A 24,658-nucleotide genomic window follows, 5' to 3' on the forward strand; every position below is an offset into this window, starting at 1 on the left:
GCTAATGACGATACAATGGTAATGGGAAGGAGGACTCTAACGATGTCTCCTCAGTGGTGTCCGTGGGCATAAACAAGTAAACTAACAAATGTGTTCTTCTGTCTTTTTTTTTAATTTCAAAGATTAGTTTTTATATCAGGCAGGCCAATTAAAAAAGGCATGTGGAACACTTTGTCAAAGAGATTAGAGACTTTTTATTTCCTCCAACAAATTGTGCAAAGTGAATCAGCACTGTCAAAGACCTACCTGTTTAATGCCCCAACAGAAATGATTAAGGATAGGTGGAGACATAAACACTGTGACAATACTTCAGCAAAACTTTTCTGATCTGTTTCAAAAACTGAGCTATAATTTTAAAAAAATGTGCAATTTGCCTGAGCTATCACATGAAACCAGATGTATATTTTAAGCCTATTGAAAAATGTAGCACCCTGAAAAATATATGATTAAAATCATTAAACATTTAACTTTTAATATTCAATCTTCAATTTATATTTTCAATCACTTAATCCTAATATTTTATGAGATTTACTCAGGAAAAGACATCAGACTTCTTTCAACACCATAAGAGCTTCAGAATTACTGTGACAAAATCTGTATCTCAGAGAAAAACATAAATTGATAAGCAGCATCTACTGTTTCAAATCAGCATTACATAGCAAAAATGTCAGAGGACTAGAAAACAGAAAACTATTCCAGTCTTGGCTCAAATTAACTAGCTGTACTATTGTGGACAAATATTAACACCTCTTGACTTTAATATCTTTTTGTGTAAAATGATGGACTATAATACATTTCTCTAGTGATGAGAAAAGGGAACACACAATTCCCAGCCTGATCCCCTGTGTTTCCTAAATACTTCCTTAAGAGTATGAAAAGGACCCAATGATCCAATGGACTAAGAGCACATTCATTACTATGATGCTACTTGGGTCTTTGTAATCTTTACAGAGTAATCTTTATAGTTAACTTTTAATTAAATATTCACCATGACCTTAAGTACGACACATAATAGTCTACATTAGAGACCTATATGCTTATACAGTAAAGCAGCATTGGGACTTGGAAACAGATCCTGATATTTCATTCCAACTCTCTAACATGTGTGTGTGACCTCAGGCAGGTCTCTTAATCACTGTGCCTATTTCTTTTAGGGGTAAGGTGAAAAACAAATCTGATGATTTATTCAACAGTATTTGAAAATCAGAAAATATTAATATAGTTGTTTACCATTAGCAAAATAAACAGTATGTATAATCATAGAAATTTAATTTTAGTTTTTATTATTTATATTTGTATTTTAAAGGGAGGTCAAGCTGAGACTTTTTCTAATTTAAAAAAATACAGAAACATTTGTCATACACACTCAAATAATACAAATATCTAGAAAACGTAAAAGCATCTTTTCCTGCCATCTCTTACCTCTGCTCCTATCTTCCACAAAGATTTTCTATGTAGCCTTTCAGAGTTTTCCTATACATTTACAGTACATTTACTGACTATTAGAACATCTCTGTGTGTGTTTTATTTATTTTGAGACAGGGTATTGCTATGTTATACAGGCTGGCCTTGAACTCCTGAGTCCAGGCCTACCTCAGCCTTACAAGGATATGGGACAAGAAGTGTGCACCACTAGATTAAATTCTCTTCATATGTTCCTAATTCAACATTTAATCCTATACAATGGAAAGAATTTTCCTTCAGTACATATGTAGGGCTACCTCAATTTAATATTATATAGTATTCTTTGCTAGGTCATAGTTTAACTGTTTTATTTTTGATAAACATTTACTTTGTTCCTAATTCAACAAAACATTGTACAAATATTCTCCTATTGTAGCAGTTCCCAATGTTTTTGGCACCAGGGGCTGGATTCATGGAAGGTAATTTCTCCATAGCTATGTGGTGCTGGTTGAGAACAAAAACACATATAACATATCCTCAAGAACATTCTGAAAAATACAAACACAAAATCAAGCATTGCTGCCTTATTAAATCTACACACTCATCAACCTGGATTATGTCCTGTGGTGACTCATTAATCCTATATAACAACTGTGCCATAACATCCTCTGCTATTTTATCAATTCAGATGTTATTGTGCTAGCCAAAAGAGGAGCACGTGACACCTTTGGAACTGCAGCCTCTTCTAAAATTTGTGACAAACCTCCTCACCAGTAGGCAGGATCAACTCTTTGCCAACAGTAAAGGAATCCTTAGCCTCAGCAATGCAGACAGCCAATAAGAATGATAGTTTCAGTAAAGACACATTTGATGAAATGGTGGCCTTCAGTAATTACCTCTGTTCTTCATGTTCAAGTTTTTTTCTTTTGCAAAGATCTCCTAATACAGAGCACCTGCTCTCCACGTGGTGAAGCAGTTTTGAAGGTTTTATCACTTGGTTGGATAAGTTACATATTATACAAAGTGGACTTGGATAAAGAATGTGAATCACCTGCTGCAATGAATTCATAATTTAAGTAGGACTCTTGGCATTTTCTGTTAAATGCTGTTAAATTCAGTTTTCTTTTTGTTGTTAGTCCTGAGAGTCTTGGTTGTCTCATCATTGGGTCTTTCCCCCTTTTTATAAAAGCTCTTCAGTGATGTTTTTACTTATTTTGGCTAGGATTAATTATGGGTGTTCCAAAACTGTGACTAAGACAAATGCACAGCAAGGGAAAAAGGTACAGATAGAAGTGATGAATAAAATAATAGGCCACATATGGACTAAAATAAGCATTCAATTCTGACTTAAGCCTACAAGATGAAGCTATACAAGTGAAGTATTGTACATCAACTCACTTGCTACCATAAAGCCTGCCACTAGGTACATCTTGTTACTTACCACTCACTGATATAGTTGGTTTTTTTAGCTTTTTTTTTTTTGGTACCGGCGATCGAACGTGGGACCCTGTGCTTGTGAGGCAGGCAGCAGAACCACTGAGCTAAATCCCCAGCCCATCACTGATACAGTTTTGATATGAGTCTGCAAGCAACTGCTTTATCTCTCTATGCTTCTGTTAAGCTGTATTTGCAGCTGCTCTCTAACATAAGCATTACCACCTGGCTCCACCTCAGATCATCAGGACTAGATTGTCTTATGGAGCATACAGTTGGATCCCTTGTACCAGTTCACAGTACAGCTCCCACTCCTATGACAATCTAACGCCACTGCTTATTTGAAAGGAAGCAGTGACAATGCAATAATACAGTGATATGACAAGTGATAATGCAAGTGATAGTGACTGGCTGGAAATACAGAGGAAGCTCTGATCCCTTGCGTGCTGCTCATTTCCTGCTTTGTGGCTGGGTTCCTAACTCCCAGAGTCTGGGGATGCCTGTTGGAGAAAGTTTCCAGAAGTTAGCAATAAATTACCACAAATTTGGTGATTTAAAACAATAAAAAGCTTTCACAGTCTGGAGGACAAGAAGTCCAAGATCAAAGTATTAACACTGCTTTGTTCTGGAGGCTCTACAGGAGAACCTGTTTCATGTCTTCTGCTATGGCTATGGGCATTCCTTGGCATTCTTTAGCTGTTGACACACCATCTCACTCTTATCTGTCGAACAACCTTCTCTTCTGTGTCTCAAGTCTCTCTTTGTACTTTCTCTTATAAAGATACTAGTTTCACCATGAGATTCTTACTCTTACATCTGCAAGAACTTTTATTCCAATAAGGTCAGATGAACTTCTGGGTGGACATATCCTTCTGGGGTCCCTATTCGACCCGCAATTGTACACACAAGAATATATGAGAAAGGGTAAAAAAACTGTACTGCTAATTTATACCTCAAAAGGTTGTAATAATTTGCACTTGTACTAATATAACATTAAAGTGTTCCCTCATATTCTTGCCAACTTTAAATTTTTTTGCTAAATTGATGTGTTAATAAGTAAAAAATAATGTAATATATTTGTTTCACTTTCATTTTCCGAATTTATAGCAAGTTAATCACTTTTTCATGTAGTGGCCATCTGTACTACTTCTGTTAACTATTCCTTATAAATTTATTTTCTAAAGATGATTTCCTCTTAACTTATTAAGAATTCCTGACAGTCTGGATATTAATATTTTGCTCATTATACACAGTGACAATTTTGTCCAGGTCTATCACTAATCTAACTTTATCTTTAACCACATATTTTAAGCAGTTATTTAACTATCAAATTTTTCAAATCTATCAAATTTTTCCTTTATGGTATCCAGGCTTTGTTTAACACCTAGAATTTTTAAATTTCCTAAGTTTTATGTGACATCAAGTAATAAAAAATATAGAACGAGTTGCAGGAGAAATATTATGCTATCGTCTGTAAATGCTTGAAATATGAGAAGCTAGATAATACTCTAGGCTACATGTGAAAATATGGGAAAGGAAAATTTGTAAAAGGTTTAGATGACTTAACAGTTGAACAACTACTGATACACAACGTTGTAGGCAGTCAGAATGAAAGAGATAGAAGACATACTTCTCCTCTCTAGAAGTTTAAAATTTAAATGGGAGTAAAAATATTTTAAGTAGCAAAGACTACAGAAAAATTATTAGCAGTGGACTTAAAACCAATGAAGTCCATGGAACTGATAGCACAATAGGAAAGAATTCTGATGGGTCTCACATAAATGATGGACTGTAACTCTAACTCCAAAAAAAAAAAAAATATTTTTTTTAAGCTTTTACCAACATATATGCAACAAACAAAAGTATATCTATCAAAATTATACAGCTTTATGAACTTTTGTTAAAAAAATAATTCCTTTGTATAACCAGTACTCAGCTAAAAAAAAAGTAGCCGACCAGTATTACAAGAGCCATTCTAATCGCTTTTAGTCATACTGCAACATCTCAGATAATTTTAACTTTTTTTTTTTTTTTTTTTTGAGATACGGTTTCACTATGTAATTCAAATTGGCCTTGAACTCACAGTGATCCTCCTGATTCAGAATCTTGAGAACTGGGTTTACAGCAGTGCACCACCATGGCTGGCATTAACTATTTCTGTATAATAAATAGAACAATACATTGCATATTTCTCTCAAAATATGTTTATGACACTCATCCAAATAACTGCCTGTAAACTGTATGTCTTTTGTTCCCATTACTACATAGTATTCCACTGTGTGAATTTGTTAGCTTATTTATTCATTACATCCACAATGGCTTTTTGGTATGGTTCCTGGTTCTGAGCTCTTATGAAAAAATACAGCTATGCTCATTCCAGTTTCTTTCCTTCTGGTAAACACATTTTCATTTCTGTTGAGAATATACTAGTAGTAGAACTGCTGAGTCATAGAATATACACGCAGTATATACTGCTAAATAGTTTTTCAAAGTAGTGTAAAACTATTTCAGCAATGTTCCAGTTTGAAATGTTGTCAATATTTATTTACCATTTTTTTCATTTTTAGCCATTCTGTTAAGTAGTAGGCAGCAAATAATTATGGAAAACGTGAAACTTCAAGTAATAGATACAGACAAGACAGTAACACTCTTAAAACAGTAGAATAATGAGAAAAAAGCTTTAAAAAGAATATGGATATTAACATTTATTATAATTTATTTCACTAGTAATATGACAGGGGAAGTAAAAGCAATAAAGAACAAAGCAAACACCAGTTCAATCATGGAGCCACCAAACAGTCCTTAAAAATAAAGGAAAATAAAAAAAAGGCAAAGTAGAAAGCATGACAAATAAATAATGTTCTGAAAACTATAACTTACAGTATATGTTCTCTAAAATATTATGATCCATACTTTTCAATAGAAACAATTATTTTATTTCAGAATGAACATCAGTAACATTTTATGAAAATATTAAAATATATTTCAGCAAAAAGTTTTCTGTGCTAAGTGTACAAAACTGCCTATTTGTACTATGTAAAATAGTTCTTTAAAAAACTGTAGTATTTGATCACAGCATGTATTTTCAGTAAAAAAAAACAAAACAAACAGAAGTAGAACCTGTAATACTAGAATTAAAAGTTTAAAAAAATCTCAGACATTCACATAAAACCATTATAAAAAATTCTGACAAAAAGGGATAATCTTAAGTTACTTCTATTTTGCAAGTGACTGGGATTATGACCTGGCCTCAGCCATAGGGTTCTAGAGATGGAAAATCATATTTTATGACTTGACACAAAAACTTATCCCAGGGTTAGCTGAGTACCCTTTGCAAAAAAACCAATACATCTTACTCACCAACATGTTAGGATCTAAAACTACTGATCAAATTACCATATACGGTTCTTCACATAGCTGGTGGAAAGTGATCAGATAATTATATATTAAATTCTGTTAGAGGTAGTTTGAAATGTTTACTCATTTCTTAATAGGGATTTGTAAAATTGTATATATTTTAAACATGACACAAAAACAGAAATTATAAGCTTTAAGAATAAAGTAGAAAGCCACAAATGACACCTAAGATCATGTTAATAGACAAAACTTCCACCTTTCTAAATAAAGTTTTCACTTACTAAGTCTCCCAAGTCACTGGATGATTTACACATAACTCCAATTTATTAATTAATAAGTAATGACTCTTACAACACAAGTACATTGTAACCAGTGATAGAAATTACATGATTTCCTAGTAGGATTTTCTTTTATTTTTGGTGGTAATGGGGATCAAACCCAAGACCTCATACAAACTAAGCACATGTTCCACCACTGAGCTAACCTCTTTAAGGTTAGAATCTCTAATATGTATATTTATGTTAGGTATTTTATACTTAGTAGAGTACTTAACAAAGTTTGTAAAACATTTATATACTGAAAATATAATTAAAATTTTTAAATTTTAAGAAGTATAAAATACCTTCAGATTAAAAGCTTTATGAAAACCATTAAAATGTTAATTAAATATGACAAGAGATTGAAATGCAACTCTCTGATGGCAAAGAATTTTTCACTGAAGAGACAAAAAGATGGTTGGGAACGAAAGAGAGTGAATGCTATAAAACTAATCACACAGAAACATTGAAAACAAGTAGCCATCAATGTAGGAGTATGTAACGTAATGTGGTACTACAATAGTGAATCTTTAATCCAAGACAATGCTAAATTGTCCTCAAAAAAGATTGATTAGACTTAAAATATTTTATCTAAACACAGTGGGAATGCCACATTATAAGGAAAACAGTTAATAGCACAAATGTTAACATAATAAGATATGCTGATAATATATGAGAAATACTAAGATCTGTTAGTGTAACATGTTATGCCAGATATAACGCATCACACTAAAAATAAAATGATAAAAACTCACTCACTATCTTCTGTGGGAAGAACTTGTAGGGAGTAAATCCATTCTATTATATCATCTTTGTTCACCACATCTAAGGAGTCCAACATATCCAGCCCAGAGAGTGCAAAAAATGCAATTGTCAACCTAAAAGAAAAAAAAAAAACAAAACACGTGAAATCTTCCTTAAATGTTAAACCACTGAATTCCTTCACTTTTACAATAATTTAAACAACCCCCCACGTTGTCAAAGCCAACCCCTCACAATTCTTCAGATGTAAAACTATCAGTGAAAACTGTTTTAATTTTTTAAAAAGGAACATTTAGGGGCTAAGAAACCAATCCTATTCAACTGAAGCACTAATGAATTCACTGAAGCCAAAATAGAGCCACCATGATTTCAAAAACATAATTGTAAATAAGCCAAAGGCTAGGAAATACAGTCTGAAAAAAATATAAACACACTTCAGCAGTTCACCCTACTAATAAATGTCTGGAAGCTAATGGCTACCACTCTGAGCACCTCTTGTAATTGCAGAGGTCAAAGATAACCTGTATTAATCTCATGTGATGTCTCAATAAATTTAAGGAAGCACCCATCCTTTCCAAGATTTTGTACTAAGTCAAAATTCTAAACCTTGTGTCTAAAAATCATTTTAGCATCTGTGCTTAGAAGTTTCTTAATAATAATTGCCTTTATATTGAGATACATTCTATAATGAATGTTCATAGTCTAATAAAATTCTTATGAGCAATAGTAATAAACAGTTCAAATTATCTGGCCTACAGTCTTATAGCAGAGCTACTTGCTGTATACTACAGTCTTTTTTTTTTTTTTCCTGGTATTGAGTACTGAACTCAGGACCTTGCGTTTGTCAGGCTAGTGCAGCACCACTGAGCTACATTCCCAGCCTCATATGTTATAATCTTTACAAAAAAGTCCCAAGAGAAAAATAAGTTTTAGTGCCCTGAGCCTTAGGGTTGAAGGCATCTACTGTATGTAATAAATTATGCATCTAAGATTAGAGTTATCTAGATTATTTTAATTTTAGGAAAAATGGAAGTCATTTTTTTAAAGACATAATTCTCTGATGTTTGGTGGAAAAAAGCTGGCACTCACTAGACAACAGAAGGAAAATATTACATAGTGATTCAATTTCCAAACAAACTTCAAGTATAAAAACTAAAACTAAGGAGATAATTGATATGCCTAAGAATAATAAATATTTGGGGACACATTTTTTTAAAAAGTATAAAAATGTTTTGGAAACTGAGCTAAGAATCTACACATAGATGATCTCAATTTAATTCTAACAACCCACTGAGATCCATCTAATAAGGGAGGTGATTCACATCAGGATTAATTTAAGAGTCGTAGAATCCCTCTACGTGGGAAACAGTGTTACACAACAATTCAGAACTAAGACTTTGTAGTTGAATATGCTAGCTTTGGACAATTTTTAGCACATGATTCACCAGATACCTAACTTTTCCTATGTCTTAGCTTTGCACAATGATGTAAATCATTATTACACATCACAGTTACTGTGCTTACCTGCCTCTAACAATACATGAAACCATTATTTTGGTGTTTGACCTGTTTTGGAGGGACGTAAGTAACAAGGACTTAGAATTTAATCACATCGTCTAACACTCATAAGGGCTTAGGATCTAATCACATTTGTAACCAAGGCCTTCCTTCTAGATACTTCACTGGCAAGTGTGATGGTTAAGCTTAACTATCAACTTGTTTGGTGTGAGTTGTCTAAAGCATTAGTAAAGCACATTTCTGAATGTGTCTGGGTAGGTCATGGAAGAGTGAAGTTTGGTTGCTGGCCCCTTCCTCCCTGACACTATTCCCCTGCTCTGCTTCCCAGCCACCATGAACTGAGAAGCTTCCCTCTGTCAAGCCCTTCTACTTTGGAGCTAGGCAATCATGGTAAGAATCCTCTGAATCCATGAGCCAAATAAACCTATCCTCTTTTAAGTTATGAGTATTAGGTAGTTGTCCCAGCAATGGGAAAGTTATTGCAGACAATTGGTACCAGACAAGTGGGGTTGTTGCTGTGACTATGGATTCAGAAGCCTTTGGAACTGGTTTGTGGAAAGAATTTAGAAAAGTCTGAACACGAAAGCTAAAAAAGTCCAAGAATGCTGTAAACAGAGCCTGATGGGTGGTTCCAGTCAGAGCACAGAAGATCAGAATGCTGACAGGAATGCAGATAGTAAAGGCCAGCTTACTGAGATTTCCGTTGGGAGTGAGAACTCTTTTGTTACGTGAACTAGAGGCCATGAATCTCATATTGTGGCAAACATTTGCCTACATTTTGCTCATGTCCTGAGACTTTGTGGAAGGCTGAGTTTAAGGGCAATGGATTAACTAATCTAGTGGAGGAAATTTCAAAGCAGCCCAATGTTTGTGTTGTGACATGAGTACTGCTTGCTTTTAGTCAGATGTATAATGAGAACTGGGAGCAAAAAGCAGAGCAGAAGTACTTGAAAAACTTAAATTCTGGATGGAAAAGAACCATATGCGAAGCTTGAGCCAAAGGAGGGGTGGCTGCTGAAGAGATCAGCACCATTAAATAGAAACCAAGTACTACCATTAAAAAAGGAAAAAAAAAAAAAGACTATGAACTGGAGCAAAGATGAAAGATGTTTTGAGTGTACTGCAACAATCAGCAAAACCCCACCCATAGCAAGCTCAGTTCTGTACAAGTGTAAAGCTTTCATTTGAGAAGACAGTCCCTGAGCCTTTTGCTGGAAGAGGACCACTAAGGAAATTGGTTCCCCATATTCATTTCACTGTGCTTAGCCATCCAGAATCTTCTGCAATCGTGGGCCAAGGGGTACCTGGCTATTGCACACACTGCCAACAGACAATGAAATTGTCTGCAAGATGTTGGTTGTTCAGGACTATAGAATGCTACAGTTGTGGGGTCATGGATGCTTCCACCCAGATTTCAAGGAAGGCTTGGGAAGTCAGTCAATATGGCAGAGGGGTGGATATGTAAAGCTGTGGGAATTAAGATAAAGATGCAACAGAGACACTATGATGTTGAAGCTCTAAGGACTGCAAGATACCTGGTGAGGCCCTCAGGAAGCAAATGTAGCCAGTCCAAGAGAAGTTGTGTGGGTGGCAACCAGCGAAGATATATATGGTAACACCATGTGTCCTGGATACTGACATATACAGTTACAGGACTTAATGTTTGGTCCTGTTCTTTTCTACTTCCATTTCCTCCCTTTGGAATATTTATCCTGTACCACTGCATATTGGGATTAAGTAAGTTGCTTTTTGAAAGGATACTTTGACCTGGACTTTTAAGCAATGCTGGGATTCTTCAGCACTTTGAGAAGGAGCTATGCATTTTTTATGCAGGACAGTTGTATCATGTTAGGTAGAATTATGAACTTGTTATTATCTTTATTTGGAAATTAAGTATGATTTAGGAGATGTGTTTGGATGTTAAATTGATAAGGGATAGAATGAAATGATTAAGCTTGTCAAGTTGATCATCTTGTGATCAAGTGTCCTAGGGGATTAGTAAAATATACTTAGGGTGGGAATGGATAGTTCATGAAGGTGGTCCCTGGGGTCTATATATAATCCTTGGTCCTTTCCTGACACTGTTTTCTTGCCCTGCTTCCTACTGGCATGAACTGAGAATCTTCTTTGCCAGGTCTTTCTGCCAAGATGTATCTACCTTGGAGCCAGGCAATCAGGGACTGAGTCCTTCAAAACTATGGCCAAGTAAACTTCTCCTCTTTTTAGTTGTATAAGATAATTGCCCCAGCAACAACAACAGCAAAAAAAGCTGACGAATAAAGCGATCTTTCCCCCTAATGAAATGTTCTGCAAACTCCTGAAGGGGGAAAAAAACCCCCAAAAACAATAACAAACAAAAACCTATAACACTCACCAAATCTGAAAATCAGTTATATTCCATGAGATAAGGTCTACTTTGTGAAATGTATTTTAAAAATGTACTGAATTAATAACAAAAGATGTTCAATGCCACCTTTAATTTTCCTAAAGAGATTTAACTGGGTTTCTAGCTTTGGTAAAACCCACAAAATTATATTTATGATCAGATCAAATTAAATGTCTAACAAGCCTTAAGAAATACAAAGGAAATTTAGGCTTTTGGTGGCTGAGAGAAATATTGGGTTAATGGTGCTCTAATGACTGTTACTTGGGGTATAAACTTCTAGGTAACCTACCTCATGTATATATATAGAGAGGGGAGATCTTTTCTATAGAGGTATCTATAATTAGGCCAATCAAGTTATTTTCATTTTAATACTTCTTTTGGAGAATACATGTCTGCTTTCTGCCTCTCTTTTACCTAGAACTGAATCTCCTGAGTCTGTAGTCTAAAAGCTGAAGCAAGTAAGCCATACATACCTGCTCTTTTCCTATTCAATGGAAAAGTAAAATTTTCTACTTAAATAAAGTAATTTACCCAAAAGGATGGATAAACTAAACATTTCCAAAAACTTAATTTTCCAGGTTTAAGGGATCCACTAAACCAAACCAACCAACCAAACAAACAAAAACTGATAAAACATTAAAAATATGATGGGAAATAAGACAAATGAAAAACAGCACACAATGGAAAAAGAATTTAATGACATGAATACGCTATGTCTAAGTAGTGTATTGTCAGACTAGAGCAGCAAGTGATAATTTGGAAATATACTAGAACATCTGTTCATAGAAGTTGAATAGATTCCCAAATTTTGGATCACTTGCTTTGCTCTTTTCTGGTACAACCCCTTCCTTTACTGATACTTGGAAGTATCTTTAACAATGGATTGCATGCCTACCCATATCTTAGTTGGGACTACAGCTCAATCATAGTGCAGAGTTCTCAATCTATAATAAAAAGCAGCTAAATTAAGAAATAGAAATACAGCTCTCTCATATTTGGAATCCAGATGCTTAAATAGAGCAACATGAGCAAGAGGAACCAGAAGAGGAAAGTGGGTCCCCAGGACTCAGCAAGGATTTGAAGGGAGAATTAGAGCCTCTGAGGAGAGTAATGAGAGGGAACACAATGTAGAAGAGGGGGATGGAAAATGGCACTATCTTCTGGCTTACAGGGGTGGACTGAACCTGCAGAAGCATGGTGACTACTGGAACCCCACAGACCTCCACAGAGAAATGCATTAGTGGAACAGAGCAGTGGATGATGTGGATTACAGTGGCTGGTGAGTTATTCAGGTTTAGAAGAGAGGGCAATTGTTAGGCAGCGATTTTGAAAAGAGGCCCATGGATATCAGAACTCAGAGCAACTTCCGGTTGGCTCCAAGTGTCATAAGGTGCAGCCCAGATGAAGCTGGCTGGAAGTCAGGAAGCCAGGTTAAAGATGGCAGGAGGCACTCAGAGTGTTGCAGGCTGAAAAACTTGGGACCCAGCCTCACAGCCAGAAATCAGAAGCAGCCTAAACTTAAGTGGAACTAAAGGCCCATGTTTGCTGGGATCATCCACCAACACAATAATTCTCCTGGGATCAATCAACACAGACCTGCCTGCCCTCTGTCTTCCTCCTCTATCAAACAGTAACAACAAAGACACTCCCTGAGGTGGACTTTCTTTCCCTGCTTTTCTTCCTTCATTGGCTTTTTTAACTTTTTAATTATTTTTCTCTTTTTTTGATTGATTGGTCCCCCCCACCAGTACTGGGAATCCAACTCAGGACCCTGCCACTGAGCTTAAACCCCAGCTCCTGATCTTGTTTTTATGAGTGAGAACACTGTTTCCAGTTTTGTTGTTGTAGCTATTTTGTTGTTTCTGTTTGTACCTTCTTTCCTTCCCATCTTCTTCACCAATTTCCCAGTTGTCATAAATTTCCTTTGTCCTCCATCCTTGCTTTTAATCTCTTCCTCTTTTTCTTTTCTTTTTTTTCCTCATTGGGTTTATTGGTACATTTTAGGTATACAGTACAGTTACATTCATTATTGTGATCTTGTACCTTTACATGACAGGTCTTGGTTCTTATTTTTTCCCCTTGTCCCTGCCCTCCTTTCACCCCTCCTTCTTCCTCTTTTTCAATTTCTCTATTTTATTCCTCCTAATCCCTTTTTAATTTTCTCCCCAGCGGGTAAAATTACTCTATACAAATTTCTGGTTTGATTTAAATTTGGTTATAAATTATGTTGATATGGTTACAAGTGGCAAATATCACAGTTGTGATTTTCTAGAGAGTGTTTGATGCTATTATTATTACTGATGGTACTACTTTAGCCAAGGTGACATAGTTGTTCTTCCTAGTATGTAAAGGCTGAGATTGGCTGAAGGTCATAAGCAATACTACAGGCCAGTGCCAAAGAACCAGGGACTCGGCCAAACAGGCAACAGTTTCTTATTCCCAATAAATCAAAGAGGGAAGATCTCATAACAGACTCAAACCCAAAAGTTAGTGACATCTGGAAGACATCTCAGAGAAGTAGTAATTTTCTAAGAGTTCTCCATATTAGTAATAAAGATACCTACCATAAACAATTTACAATATCAACAAAATAATTAAAACTTAAAAAAAAGGAAAGAAAACGAGAAAACGTGGAATCAAGACACAACACCACACTTCCAGCTCACCAAAGGCAAAATTAGAGTACAATGAGGTAGAACAATTCAAAAGCCAGCCACTTGAACTCTCCAAAGTGGTAACAGTGAAAGTAACAAAGCAGATAATGAGGCTCTAGAAAGAAATATAACTTCTGAGATGACTATACTGAAGGGCATGATTAGTAAATCTATAGAATGTCCAGAAATGTTGGAAACCATGAATGCCCAAGATAGGAAAGAAATGGAATCCATGAAACAGACTTGATCAGATAACCAAATTAAAAATTCCACTGAAAGTATATGCAGTAGAATGAACCAATGTGAGGACAGAATATTACATTGAGAAGATAGGACTGCAATTACAGATCATGAAAGGAAAGATTTTTTAAAAATAGCAAGGGACCACAAAACACCAAACACCTGCTAGATGAGAGAAGAATAACATAAGATTGATCAAAGTTAATGAAAAAGTAGGAGATAGAGCAAATATCATTTAAAAACCCATTTACAGAAGTAATAGCAGAAAACTTCCCAAGCAGGTAAAAAGAATTTGACACATAGATAAGCGAGACATGTAGAACTCCATTTAGCCATGATAACAAAACCAAACAAAAACACCAAGGCATATAATAGGATTCCAGAAATTCCAGACAGACAGTATTAAAAAGAAACAAAATCACTTATAAAGGAAAGTCCATCTGAATCACAGCATACTTCATAACACAAACACTTAAATCAAGGAGAGCTTGGACTAAAGCATTTCAAGCCCTGAAAGAGAACAACATCCAGGGGCCAGGGATTTAGCTCAGTGGTTCTGCCACATGCCTTGCAAGCACAAGGACCAGAGTTCAATGCCCAGTACCAAAAAAAGAAAACAACCTCCAATTCAGATTAGTGTACCTGCAAAACTATCTTTCAAAATTGATGGAGAAATAAGATACTATCATGACAAAGAACATCCAAAGTAACTAGGCATGGTGGTGCATGCCTGTAATTCCAGCACTCGGGAGGCTGAAGCAGGAGGATTGCCATGAGTTTGGAGTCAGTCTGGCCTCACAGTTAGTTCAAGGTAAGCCTGAACTAAATAGTGAGACGCCCATCTCAAAAAAAGCATCTACAGCCATACTACCCAGTATATGCCCAATCACATCTGCTCTCAGAAGGTAAGTGGGATCTGGTCTGGTCAGTACTTGGATGGGAAAACACCTGAAGAAATTCATGATCACCAAAGCAACACTACAATATTCTCTGAAGGATAACCCTGAAAGAGATAAAAGAAGACTAAAACTCCATGACCCCAACAGAATAAATCTACCAGGCAAGCCAAGTTATTAGAGGGAAGTAAAAAAATGGAACAATAGAAAAATAACATGACAAATATAAATCAATACATGTCAGTCATAACCATCAATATAAATGGTCTCAATTCACCAACTAAATGAAAGGACTGGCAAAATGGATCAAGAAACATCCAACAACATGCTGCATACAATAAACACACTTAAATAAAAAAGAAATTAATACACTGAAAGTCAAGGATGGAAACTATATGACAGGAAACATTTGCAGACAAAGTGGATTTCAAACTAAACCCAATGAAGACAGACAAAGAAGATCATTACATCCTTGTTAAGGGAACAATCCAAGAGGAAAAGATAACAATCATAAATATATATGCACCAAATATCAACATACCCAGCTATATATAATAAATATTAACAGTCATGAAAAATCAAATAAACACTAATACAATTTTAATTGGGACCTCAATATCCCACTGTCACAAACAGACAACAAAAAAATCAACAAGAAAAGTCAGACCTAAATCAAATGTTTGAACAAATGGACTTAGTAGATGTTTACAGTGCAGTACCCTACAATATCACAATATACATTCTTCCCAGCTTCACATGGGAAATTCTCCAAAATAGACTATATACTAGCTCATAAATCATATTTAAGTAAATGCAAAGGAACTGAAATTATCCCATCCATATTATAAGACCATAGTGAAATGAAATTGGAAATCTGTGGCAAAAGAAACCTGAAAATTTCATAAACACGTGGAAATTAAACAACTACCTCCTGAACAACCAAAGAGTCACAGATGAAAATAAAGAGGAAATCAGTTTGTACCGTTAAATTATAATGCCAATACAATACACCAGAACTTATGGAATGCAATGAAAGCAGTTCTATGAGGAAATTTATAATGGTAAATTCCCACATCATAAAAACAGAGCAAGCTCAAATAAATAACCTAATGTAGAACCTCAAGCTTCTAAAGGAGCAAGTCAAGCCAAAAACTAATATAGGGGAGGAAATTATAAAGATAAGAGCAGAAATTAATGCAATGTAGACTACAAGAATAACACAAAAAATGAATCAAAGAGTTGGTTCTTTGAATGATAAAATTCAGTCTATGGCCATACTACCCTGAATGCTCCCAATCTCATCTGAAAGATTAAGTAAAATTTCAAAACCTCAGCCAACCTTATCAAAAAGAGGAAAAAAAAAAAAGAGAGACTCAAGTCCACGTAATTAGGAATGAAAAGGATGAAATCACAATAAATCCTGCAGAAATCCAGAAGAACATCAATACCTACTTGGAGAACCTGTATTCTAATAGATGGAAACACAAAAGAAATGGACAGGTTCCTAAATACACATGAATTACTAAAAGTGAATCAAGAAGATATAAAGATTTTAAATAACCCAATATCAATGAAATTTAAGATGTAATTAAAAACCCATCAACAACAACAAAAAAGCCCTGACCCTCATAGATTCACTGCTGCAAGAAATTTAGAGAAGACCTAATGCTACTACTCCTCAAGCTTATTAATGAAATTAAACAGAAAGTAATACATCCAAATTCACTCTCGCAAGCAAGCATTGCCCTGAGACCAAAACCACAGAAGTAAAAAAAAAGAAAAACAAAACAAAACAAATACAGGGCTGGGGATTTAGCTCAGGGGTTCAGTGGCCTGCCTCACAAGCGCAAGGACCCAAGTTCGATCCCCGGTACCAACAACCAAACCAAACCAAACCAAACCAAACCACAGAAGGATGCAACCAAACTACAGGCCAATCTCTCTAATAAACATAGACCCAAAAATCCTCAATAAACAGAATGGCAAACAGAATGCAGCAAATCAACAAGAAGATTCTACACCAAGTTCAAAAAGAATTTATCCCAGGGATGCAGAAATGGTTCAACATATGTAAATCAATAGATGTAATACACCATATTAACAGAGCCAAGGAATTAAAAGCATATGATCATCTTCATAGGTGCAGAAAAAGCATCTAACAAAGTCCACCAATCACTCATGATTTAAAATGACAACAACAACAACAAACCCTATAGCAAATTGGAATAAATGGTCTTTATCTCAATTGATAAAAGCCACCTATGACAAACCAATAGTAACATCACACTAAATGGTCAAAAACTGAAAGCTTTCACTCTAAAATCAGCAACAACATAGAAGTCCCTATCTACACTCATATTCAATATAGTTCTATAAAAATTAGCCAGAGCAATCAGACAAGAGAAAGAAATAAAAGGAGTATGATCAGAAAGGAAGAAGTTAAATTATCATTACCTGAAGATGACATGATACTCTACATAGAAGACCCCAAAAACTACAGCAAGACTTCTAGATTTCATAACCAAATTCAGTATTATAGCTGGATACAAAGTCAACTCTCAAAAATCAATAACCTTCCTTTATAAAAAAAACAAACTCACTGAGAGAGAAATTAAGGAACCCATACCTTCACAAGAGAATAAAATATTATAAAACAAAATACTTAGGAATTAATATAACAAAAGAAGTAAAAGATCCTTACACTAAAAACTAGAACCCTGAAAAAGGAGAGCAAATAAGATATCAGAAAATGGAAAAATATCCCTTGTTCTTGGGTAGGAAGACCAACATACTAAAAATGGCCATACTCCCCAAACTGTTATACAGAATTACTGCAATCCTGAACAAAACACTAATAGCATACCACACAGAAGTAGAGAAGACAATCTTATACCTGAAGAGAACTAGAATAGCAAAAGCAACTCTAGGAAACAAAAGCAAGGCAGGGGGCATCACAATCCCTGATCTGAAATTACAGTACAAAGCTACTTAAGGCACTAGCAAAAAAAACAAAAACAACCGACCCAAGGATCAATGGAACATATTAGAATATGCAGACACAACTCCAAACATATTCAGCCACCTTATCTTTGACAAAGGGGCAAAACATCTTCACTGGAAGAAAGATAGCATCTTTAGTAGCAGTGCTGGATAACTGGTTTTCCACATGCCAAAGACTAAAACTAGACTCATATCTCTCATCATGCACTGAACTAAAATCAAAATAGATCAAAGATCTAAATATTAAAAGAAACACGAAGTCTGCTGGAAGATAGAATAGGTAGAACTATTGATAACACAGGTATAAGCAAAGATTTTATGAACAAAACCCTGATCACACCAGAAAAATCACAAAGAATCAACGACTGTGATCTCATCTTATTAAAAAGGAAGGGGAAAGGAAAAAAAGAGAAGAGAAGGAAAGAATGCAAACAAAGTTTTGTAAATAAGGAGGACAAGAAGGATTGAAGGGAGGGGAGGAAAAGGGGGAAAAAATCAAGATATATCATGTACTAATACTAATTCCATAACATGAATGTTATCAATATGTGTATCTAAAATGCACTGATATAATTAGTTAAAAAAAAGATTAGAAAAGAAACAGAAATATACATAAAACTACTAACAGTAGTTATAGATAAAACTACTACAGAGAGCCTTTAGATGACAGAGTAGGATTACTTGTGAAGTTAAAATGTTATTGAATAGATGTCTCAACAAATAATTTGAAATGACTGAATGAAATAATGCATGAATCTTAAAATTTTAAGCAATTTTCATTCATACTTTGAAATGGTTGACTCATCTGGTAAACATTTTCAAACACAGTCACACATTTTAAAATTATTTAACATGCAAAGTAGCTTTCCTACTATCATAATTACTCAAGAAGAAATGTACTGAACAACTAGTACAGAATGAAATTTCATCACAAACATGAATACAGCTTTCTAACATGAAGCAGGTTATACAATAAATATAAGTAGAGAAATTGTTTACCTTTCTAAACCCATTCTAAACTTTGATCTTTTGTTCACTAGTTTAGACAGTAGTTCCAATTCTGGAATCCCTAGACTCTTTCTTCATCCTTTCTTTTCTATCCCAACTTTTATAGCTCCAACTGTTCTTTCATAAACTGCTGCAATAGCTTCCTAAATTGGTCTCCTTGTTTTCATGCAATACAATGATCACTCTAAAATGCCCACTGAACAGTGAAAATCTATTGTCTGGTGGTTCAATGATTATATATGAAATTCAGATTTCTTGACAAATCACATACGGCCTTCAATGATCTGACCCACATTTTTCTCCTCTGACTCAATTCTACCTGTTTCACATTCTAAATCAACATTAAAGAACTGCTTTTCACTCATCTGCCTTTCTTCGTATAGCCCAGTGGTGGCAAACCCATGGAACACGTGTTAGCATTATTTCATCTAAGACAAAATATGTAAATGTAGAGTTGTTATTTTTCTGAACTAAAACCTCAGGTTTAATTGCAGTGTTGGTACTTTGTGACAAATACAAATGGGTTGCATTTTGATACTTGGGTCTCTAAAAGGTTTGCCATCACTAGTACAGATTAACAAACAACAAAACTCAAAACAAAAACTACTGGAACACACTCTAATAACATTCAGTTCTGGGGCTCCTTCTTCCAAAAGGAGTTCTTTGAGCCCTTTTCAGGCTGAGCTAAGTGAGTCAGGCACTTTCACAAGGTCCTGTACACATCACTGTCACTATGTAGGCACACTCAGTATGGTCCTGCCTAGCAGCACCAGCACCTTCCAGGAGCCTGTTAGAACTGCAGCATTTCAGAACCACCTGGTCTTTCTCATCAGAACCCAACCCCCTGAAGATTTACCTAAGACTTTTCTTACCTTCTTTCTTTTTTTTTTTTTTCCTGTATTTTTTATTTTGAGATAGTGTTTCAGTAAGTCACCAACTTATACGGGTTGGGCTCAAACTTGTAAGCCTCCTGCCGCAGCCTTCCGAAGTGCTGGGATTGCAGGCATGTGCCACCCCACTCAGTTCAGAATCTGCATTTTAACAAGATTCCAGACAACTAGTATATAAATTAAGAGTATATATATATATATATAAGAGTTAGGAACTGTACTGTATCCCTAAAATGTACCAATAAACACAATTAAAGCTGGAAAAATAAAAAAAGAGTTAGGAAACACTGTTATAATAATCTGTTGGCATATTTATTTCTGTCAAGCAGTCTCAAACTGGAATACGGGTTATGGTGCAGACTCCCAGGCCGATGCAGCACACAAAACAGCAGATCTGAGGAGGAGTCTGGAAATGTACATTTCTATAAGTGCTTCATGTAATATTAAAAATCTCCCACAGGTGGGGCGTAGTGGCACACGCCTGTAATCCCAGCACTTAGGAGGCTGAGGCAGAAGGATTGCTGTGAGTTCGCGACCAGCCTGGGCTACATAGTGAGTTCCAGGTCAGTCTCAACTATATAGTGAGACCCTGTCTCAAAAAATCCTCCCACAATCAGCCTGTGTAGTGGAGATAAATGATAGACACAACCATTGTAGAATGGTAGGCAGCAGAGCAGTTACAACACAGGACACACCAGAAAAAATGGAAAGACAGGAGAACAGAAAGACTAGGCAAATTGTAAATGCTTTATAAAACAAAAACTAATTGCCTAACCTTCCAGAACTTCTAGATCAGTGAAAATAATGTATTAGAAAATGTTCACTATAATGTTCAATTAAAAAAGGCCCATTCTAATTTCTATTAACCAATAAGAATGGCAATAACCACAGTCACAAAAAAAAAGCTCTTAAATTACACATTCATTAAAAATAAAACCTATTGGGCCGGGGATTTAGCTCAGTGGTTCCACCCCCTGCCTCGCAAGAGCAAGGACCCAAATTCGATCCCTGGTACCAAAAAAAAAAATAAATAAATAAATAAAAATAAAACTTGTTATCTGGCAAAGCTCACAGTTTAAGGTTTAACAGTCACTTGAATTAACTAGCAACTATCACTTTTCAGAAGTACTATAACGAAAAACCTCAGAAGGAACAGCAAAATTTATTTTCATGAAGCCATTGTTAATGGAAAAGTGAAAATCATTTATTTCTATTTGTCAGGCTAAAAAAAAAAACAGATATGGAATAATTTTGCCTAGACAATGAATTTTTAAAAATAATTGTCTAAATATCCAGTCTAATATTAGCCATAAGAGCCAGCTGTTTCCTATCTACAAGCAAAAAAGAAGCGAACAGAGAATACCTGAATCATTTACCACTGTCTTCCTGTATCTCTATGCCTGGTAGTAATTCAGCACTTATGGAAGTGAACTGCAATGATGAGTAAGAGTGTCATTTAGTTGATACACTGTTTTGTCTTAGAACTTTTAATATCAGTATAAATTCTGTGACCAATCTCCTTTGTTTCACAAGCATCATAACCTCAGTTATGAATGACATACATTGTGGGGGGACGGGGGGGCTAACACTAAACCAAGAAAGTAAAGACGGTGAGTCAGAAAAGTGAAAAACTAAAAAAAAAGAAAAAAAACTGTAAAAATCGGATACACATCTTTTAAGCGTGGTCACTAAATCAGGGCAACTAAAATGATTTTTTTAAATGAAAGCAATTGACAAGCACTAGGCAAAAAGAACAAAGTAGTATCTCTGCCTATGCACCAAGGTGTTAGTATCTGTTCTCTGATATGCAATATTTGGTGTAAATTCTATGATCATACTGGAATACTGCTGACAGCAGGCAGTTTCAGTAGAGTTTGATGCTAATATGAAAGCAAAACTGCTTGACTTGTTCAGCTGTATTCCAGTACCTACCACAGAAACTGTACTTTTGATCGTGTGTGCAGGAGTAATCTATAAGTCTCCAAACTGACCCAGTCGGGCACTGTTAAAAATATACCAGGTCAGAGTTTAGAAACCGTGGGGAGACATCAGAGTGAAACAATCTGAGCTACCTGTCCAGTCGCACAACTCTGGGGCCTCACTTGAAAGCACAGCAATGCGAAGCAAGTAACGTCTTTTAGTTTGTTCATTCCCAGATTTTTTACTGTAAGTTTTTGGCTTCAGCCAGATCACACTCCTTAGCTGACTCCAACTTCACTAAAGTACTGCAAATATAATACAGGCTGATTCAGGCAACATTTCATCTTCTTTCGCCTATTAGATTTACAATTCCTGGAAAGTAAATATCTACTCAAACAGGCTCTTCGCCGCTCCTACAAAATGAAACGCCGTACTGGCTTTTAATTAGAGTCAATAACTACGGAAGAAAAGGAAGCCCCGAAGTGAATATTTAAGATACGACGATAAACGGTAATTTTCTTTCCGCACTAGTAAGGAAGCAACTCACAGGCTCCAAGACAGTAAAAAAGAAGCTCAGAGTAGACCGGAAAATGGTAGGGAACTGGAATAATGTTGAAAGGCGCAGCTTCCCAAACCCTGTGGCCGAGGTCTGCGGCCAAGCGCAGCCACAGGCCGCCGGAGAGAAGACAGGAGGGAAGATCAGGTTCAGTGGGCGCGGCGCTGCCCAGCTCAGCTACTCACAAGGGGCCGGGACCGCTAATTGTGCCCACGAGTTACCTGCTGGTCTCGAGCGAGGAATAACGCTCCGGCAGGACCTGAAGGCAGCGCTGGAAAAACCGCACGTGTCGGTCCCGCAGAAAGTCTAGTCGCTCTCCCTCGCCGCTCCCCAGCTGTCTCTCGTCCTCCGCGGCCGCCATGCTGCCCCGGAAGCGACTTCCGCCGCTGGCCGGAAGCGAGCGGCCAAGAGCAATTCCAGGGCCCACGTGGGGGCGTGGCGCCGCAAGCCCATGAGACTGGAGACGGAACTGTCCACACTGACAATCCCTTTACTGCAACTTCGTCTTTCTTATTTTGGCGAAGGTCGTGTACGACCCTAACCTTTTCTACCGTAATCCCCAAAGGTTTAGAAAACCATCACAGGTATTACGAAGTCCTGCCCACAAATCGGAATGTTCTCGTCAGATTATTTGGGAGGAAGCACAAGAACAAGAGCTGTAAGTTCAGTTTGAGAAAACGCTGGCCCTAAAGAATGCAAGGAGGCTAGGATCAGTATAAATTTGCTAATAGACTCATTTTTGGAGGGCAACAGTTGTAAGCTGAATGCACTGGGAAACTTTATTAATTTTAGCAACACCTCAAAAGTTCTGAAATTTTCCTAATCCTACCAGGAATCATTTAAAAGTAAATACACTGACAGTCCTCAACTTAAAATGGTTCAATGTGATTTCCAGTTGTAATCATACTTTAAATTATGATCTTTTCCTGGGTTAGCAGACATTAGGATAGTCCATCCTGAGTCTGGACTAGGGCTCCCCAGTCGGTCAGGAACAACCTTTACTATTTTCTAGGGCATTAAATGCATAGCGTTGCATTGGCTAGTTGTATTAAATGTAACTTTGACTTACGGTATTTTCACTTTAGTGCTTAATGAGATGTAAACCTGTCATAGATTAGGGAACATCTGTAATACACAGTTATACAAAACTTACAGATATACAAGCTTATTCGTGTGTAACTACTTGCAACATGTTTTACATATCTTATTTTACTGAGTCCATGTGTCATGAGTAATCAGTGCCACTTCAATTCACAGCAGCATAAACAACATACTCTCCAATTAACTATATAGTAAAAACTTAAATACTATGATTCTAGTTCTTCTCAAAAATGAGACTTTGTCTTGGCCATATACTATTTCCTTTAAAGGTTTGTGAAGCATTTTTGAAGAGGAGCCTATGTATCAAGCTTAAACTGGGTTACTTTTTTTCTTTTTTGGGGGGGGTATAGGAATCAAACTCAGGACCTTGTGCTACTGAGGCCACTCAACGCCATTCAGGCACAGCACCACTGAGCTAATCCCCGGCCCTAACCTAAGTTCTTTAAAATCAACTGAGCTAATATAAGTTTGCTTTCTTAGAAAATGAATTTCTTAAAAAATGTGCCGCATAGATTGGCTTGTATTATAACTTATTAAACAATCCATAGCACCTCGAATGACTTTTGGTACTAGCAATTACTTATTCATGGGCATTTCTGCATTTCTTTAATAAATACTACATTAACAAACAGTCTTTCTGGTCCAAGAACTGACCTCAGTGCTTTCCTACCAATACCAGCGGTGCCTCAGTTCACGAACTCGATCCTCTCCACACTTCTAGTTGCAAACCAAACTGGATGAGAACCAAATCAAGTTTTCCCATATAGTCAACACTGAACCTAACCACTGAATTTGATTTGGTCCTTATCCAAATCAGTTTATGACCAAAATTGTGCAAAGAATGAAGTTTGTGAACTAAGGTACCACTACTGAGAGCACAGTCCTTGCTCTTCAAGCATGCCTACTCTGAAGTTTTCCCTATTCCAGTAAAAGATCTCTAACTCACTCTCTTTCTCACACACATCCTCAAAATAATCTGATGATATTCAAAATTGAGTCATAACACACTCATTTGTTAAAATCAACTATGCATACCCTGTACACATTTGACAATTATCAACATATTAAATTAAGGAAGCCAGGTATTTCATTTAATTTTCAGCTCAAGGCTCAGCAATTTGATCCAAAGCTGGAGGGAAAACTTGTTATTCTGCCCTCATTGAGAGACAAATAATTCCTAGGTTAAAAAAAAAAAAAAAAAAAAATTGATTTTGA

General features: G+C 36.1%; 1 protein-coding gene across 4 annotated transcripts in view; it reads right to left on the reverse strand.

Moving 5' to 3' along the window:
* Positions 1-24,571, reverse strand: part of Pggt1b (protein geranylgeranyltransferase type I subunit beta) — a 64,824-nt gene extending 40,253 nt beyond the window's left edge. The window contains exons 1-2 of one of the 4 annotated variants that reach the window (XR_778369.3): positions 22,564-24,571; positions 7,272-7,390 (exon numbers count right to left, since the gene is read on the reverse strand). Coding sequence is in view for 3 of the 4 variants with exons in the window: in XM_010614129.3 (XP_010612431.1) it covers positions 7,272-7,390; positions 22,564-22,703 (259 nt within the window). In the remaining variant the exon portion in view is untranslated. Of the gene's footprint in view, positions 1-2,455; positions 3,907-7,271; positions 7,391-22,563 lie in introns of those variants that run through there. The other 3 variants (XM_010614129.3, XM_010614131.3, XM_010614130.3) reach the window with 3 other exon arrangements.
* Between the last annotated feature and the right edge of the window lie 87 nt (positions 24,572-24,658).

This window comes from Fukomys damarensis, unplaced genomic scaffold (assembly GCF_012274545.1).
Source record: "Fukomys damarensis isolate Sample0158 unplaced genomic scaffold, DMR_v1.0_HiC HiC_scaffold_9, whole genome shotgun sequence".
NCBI lineage: Eukaryota > Metazoa > Chordata > Mammalia > Rodentia > Bathyergidae > Fukomys > Fukomys damarensis.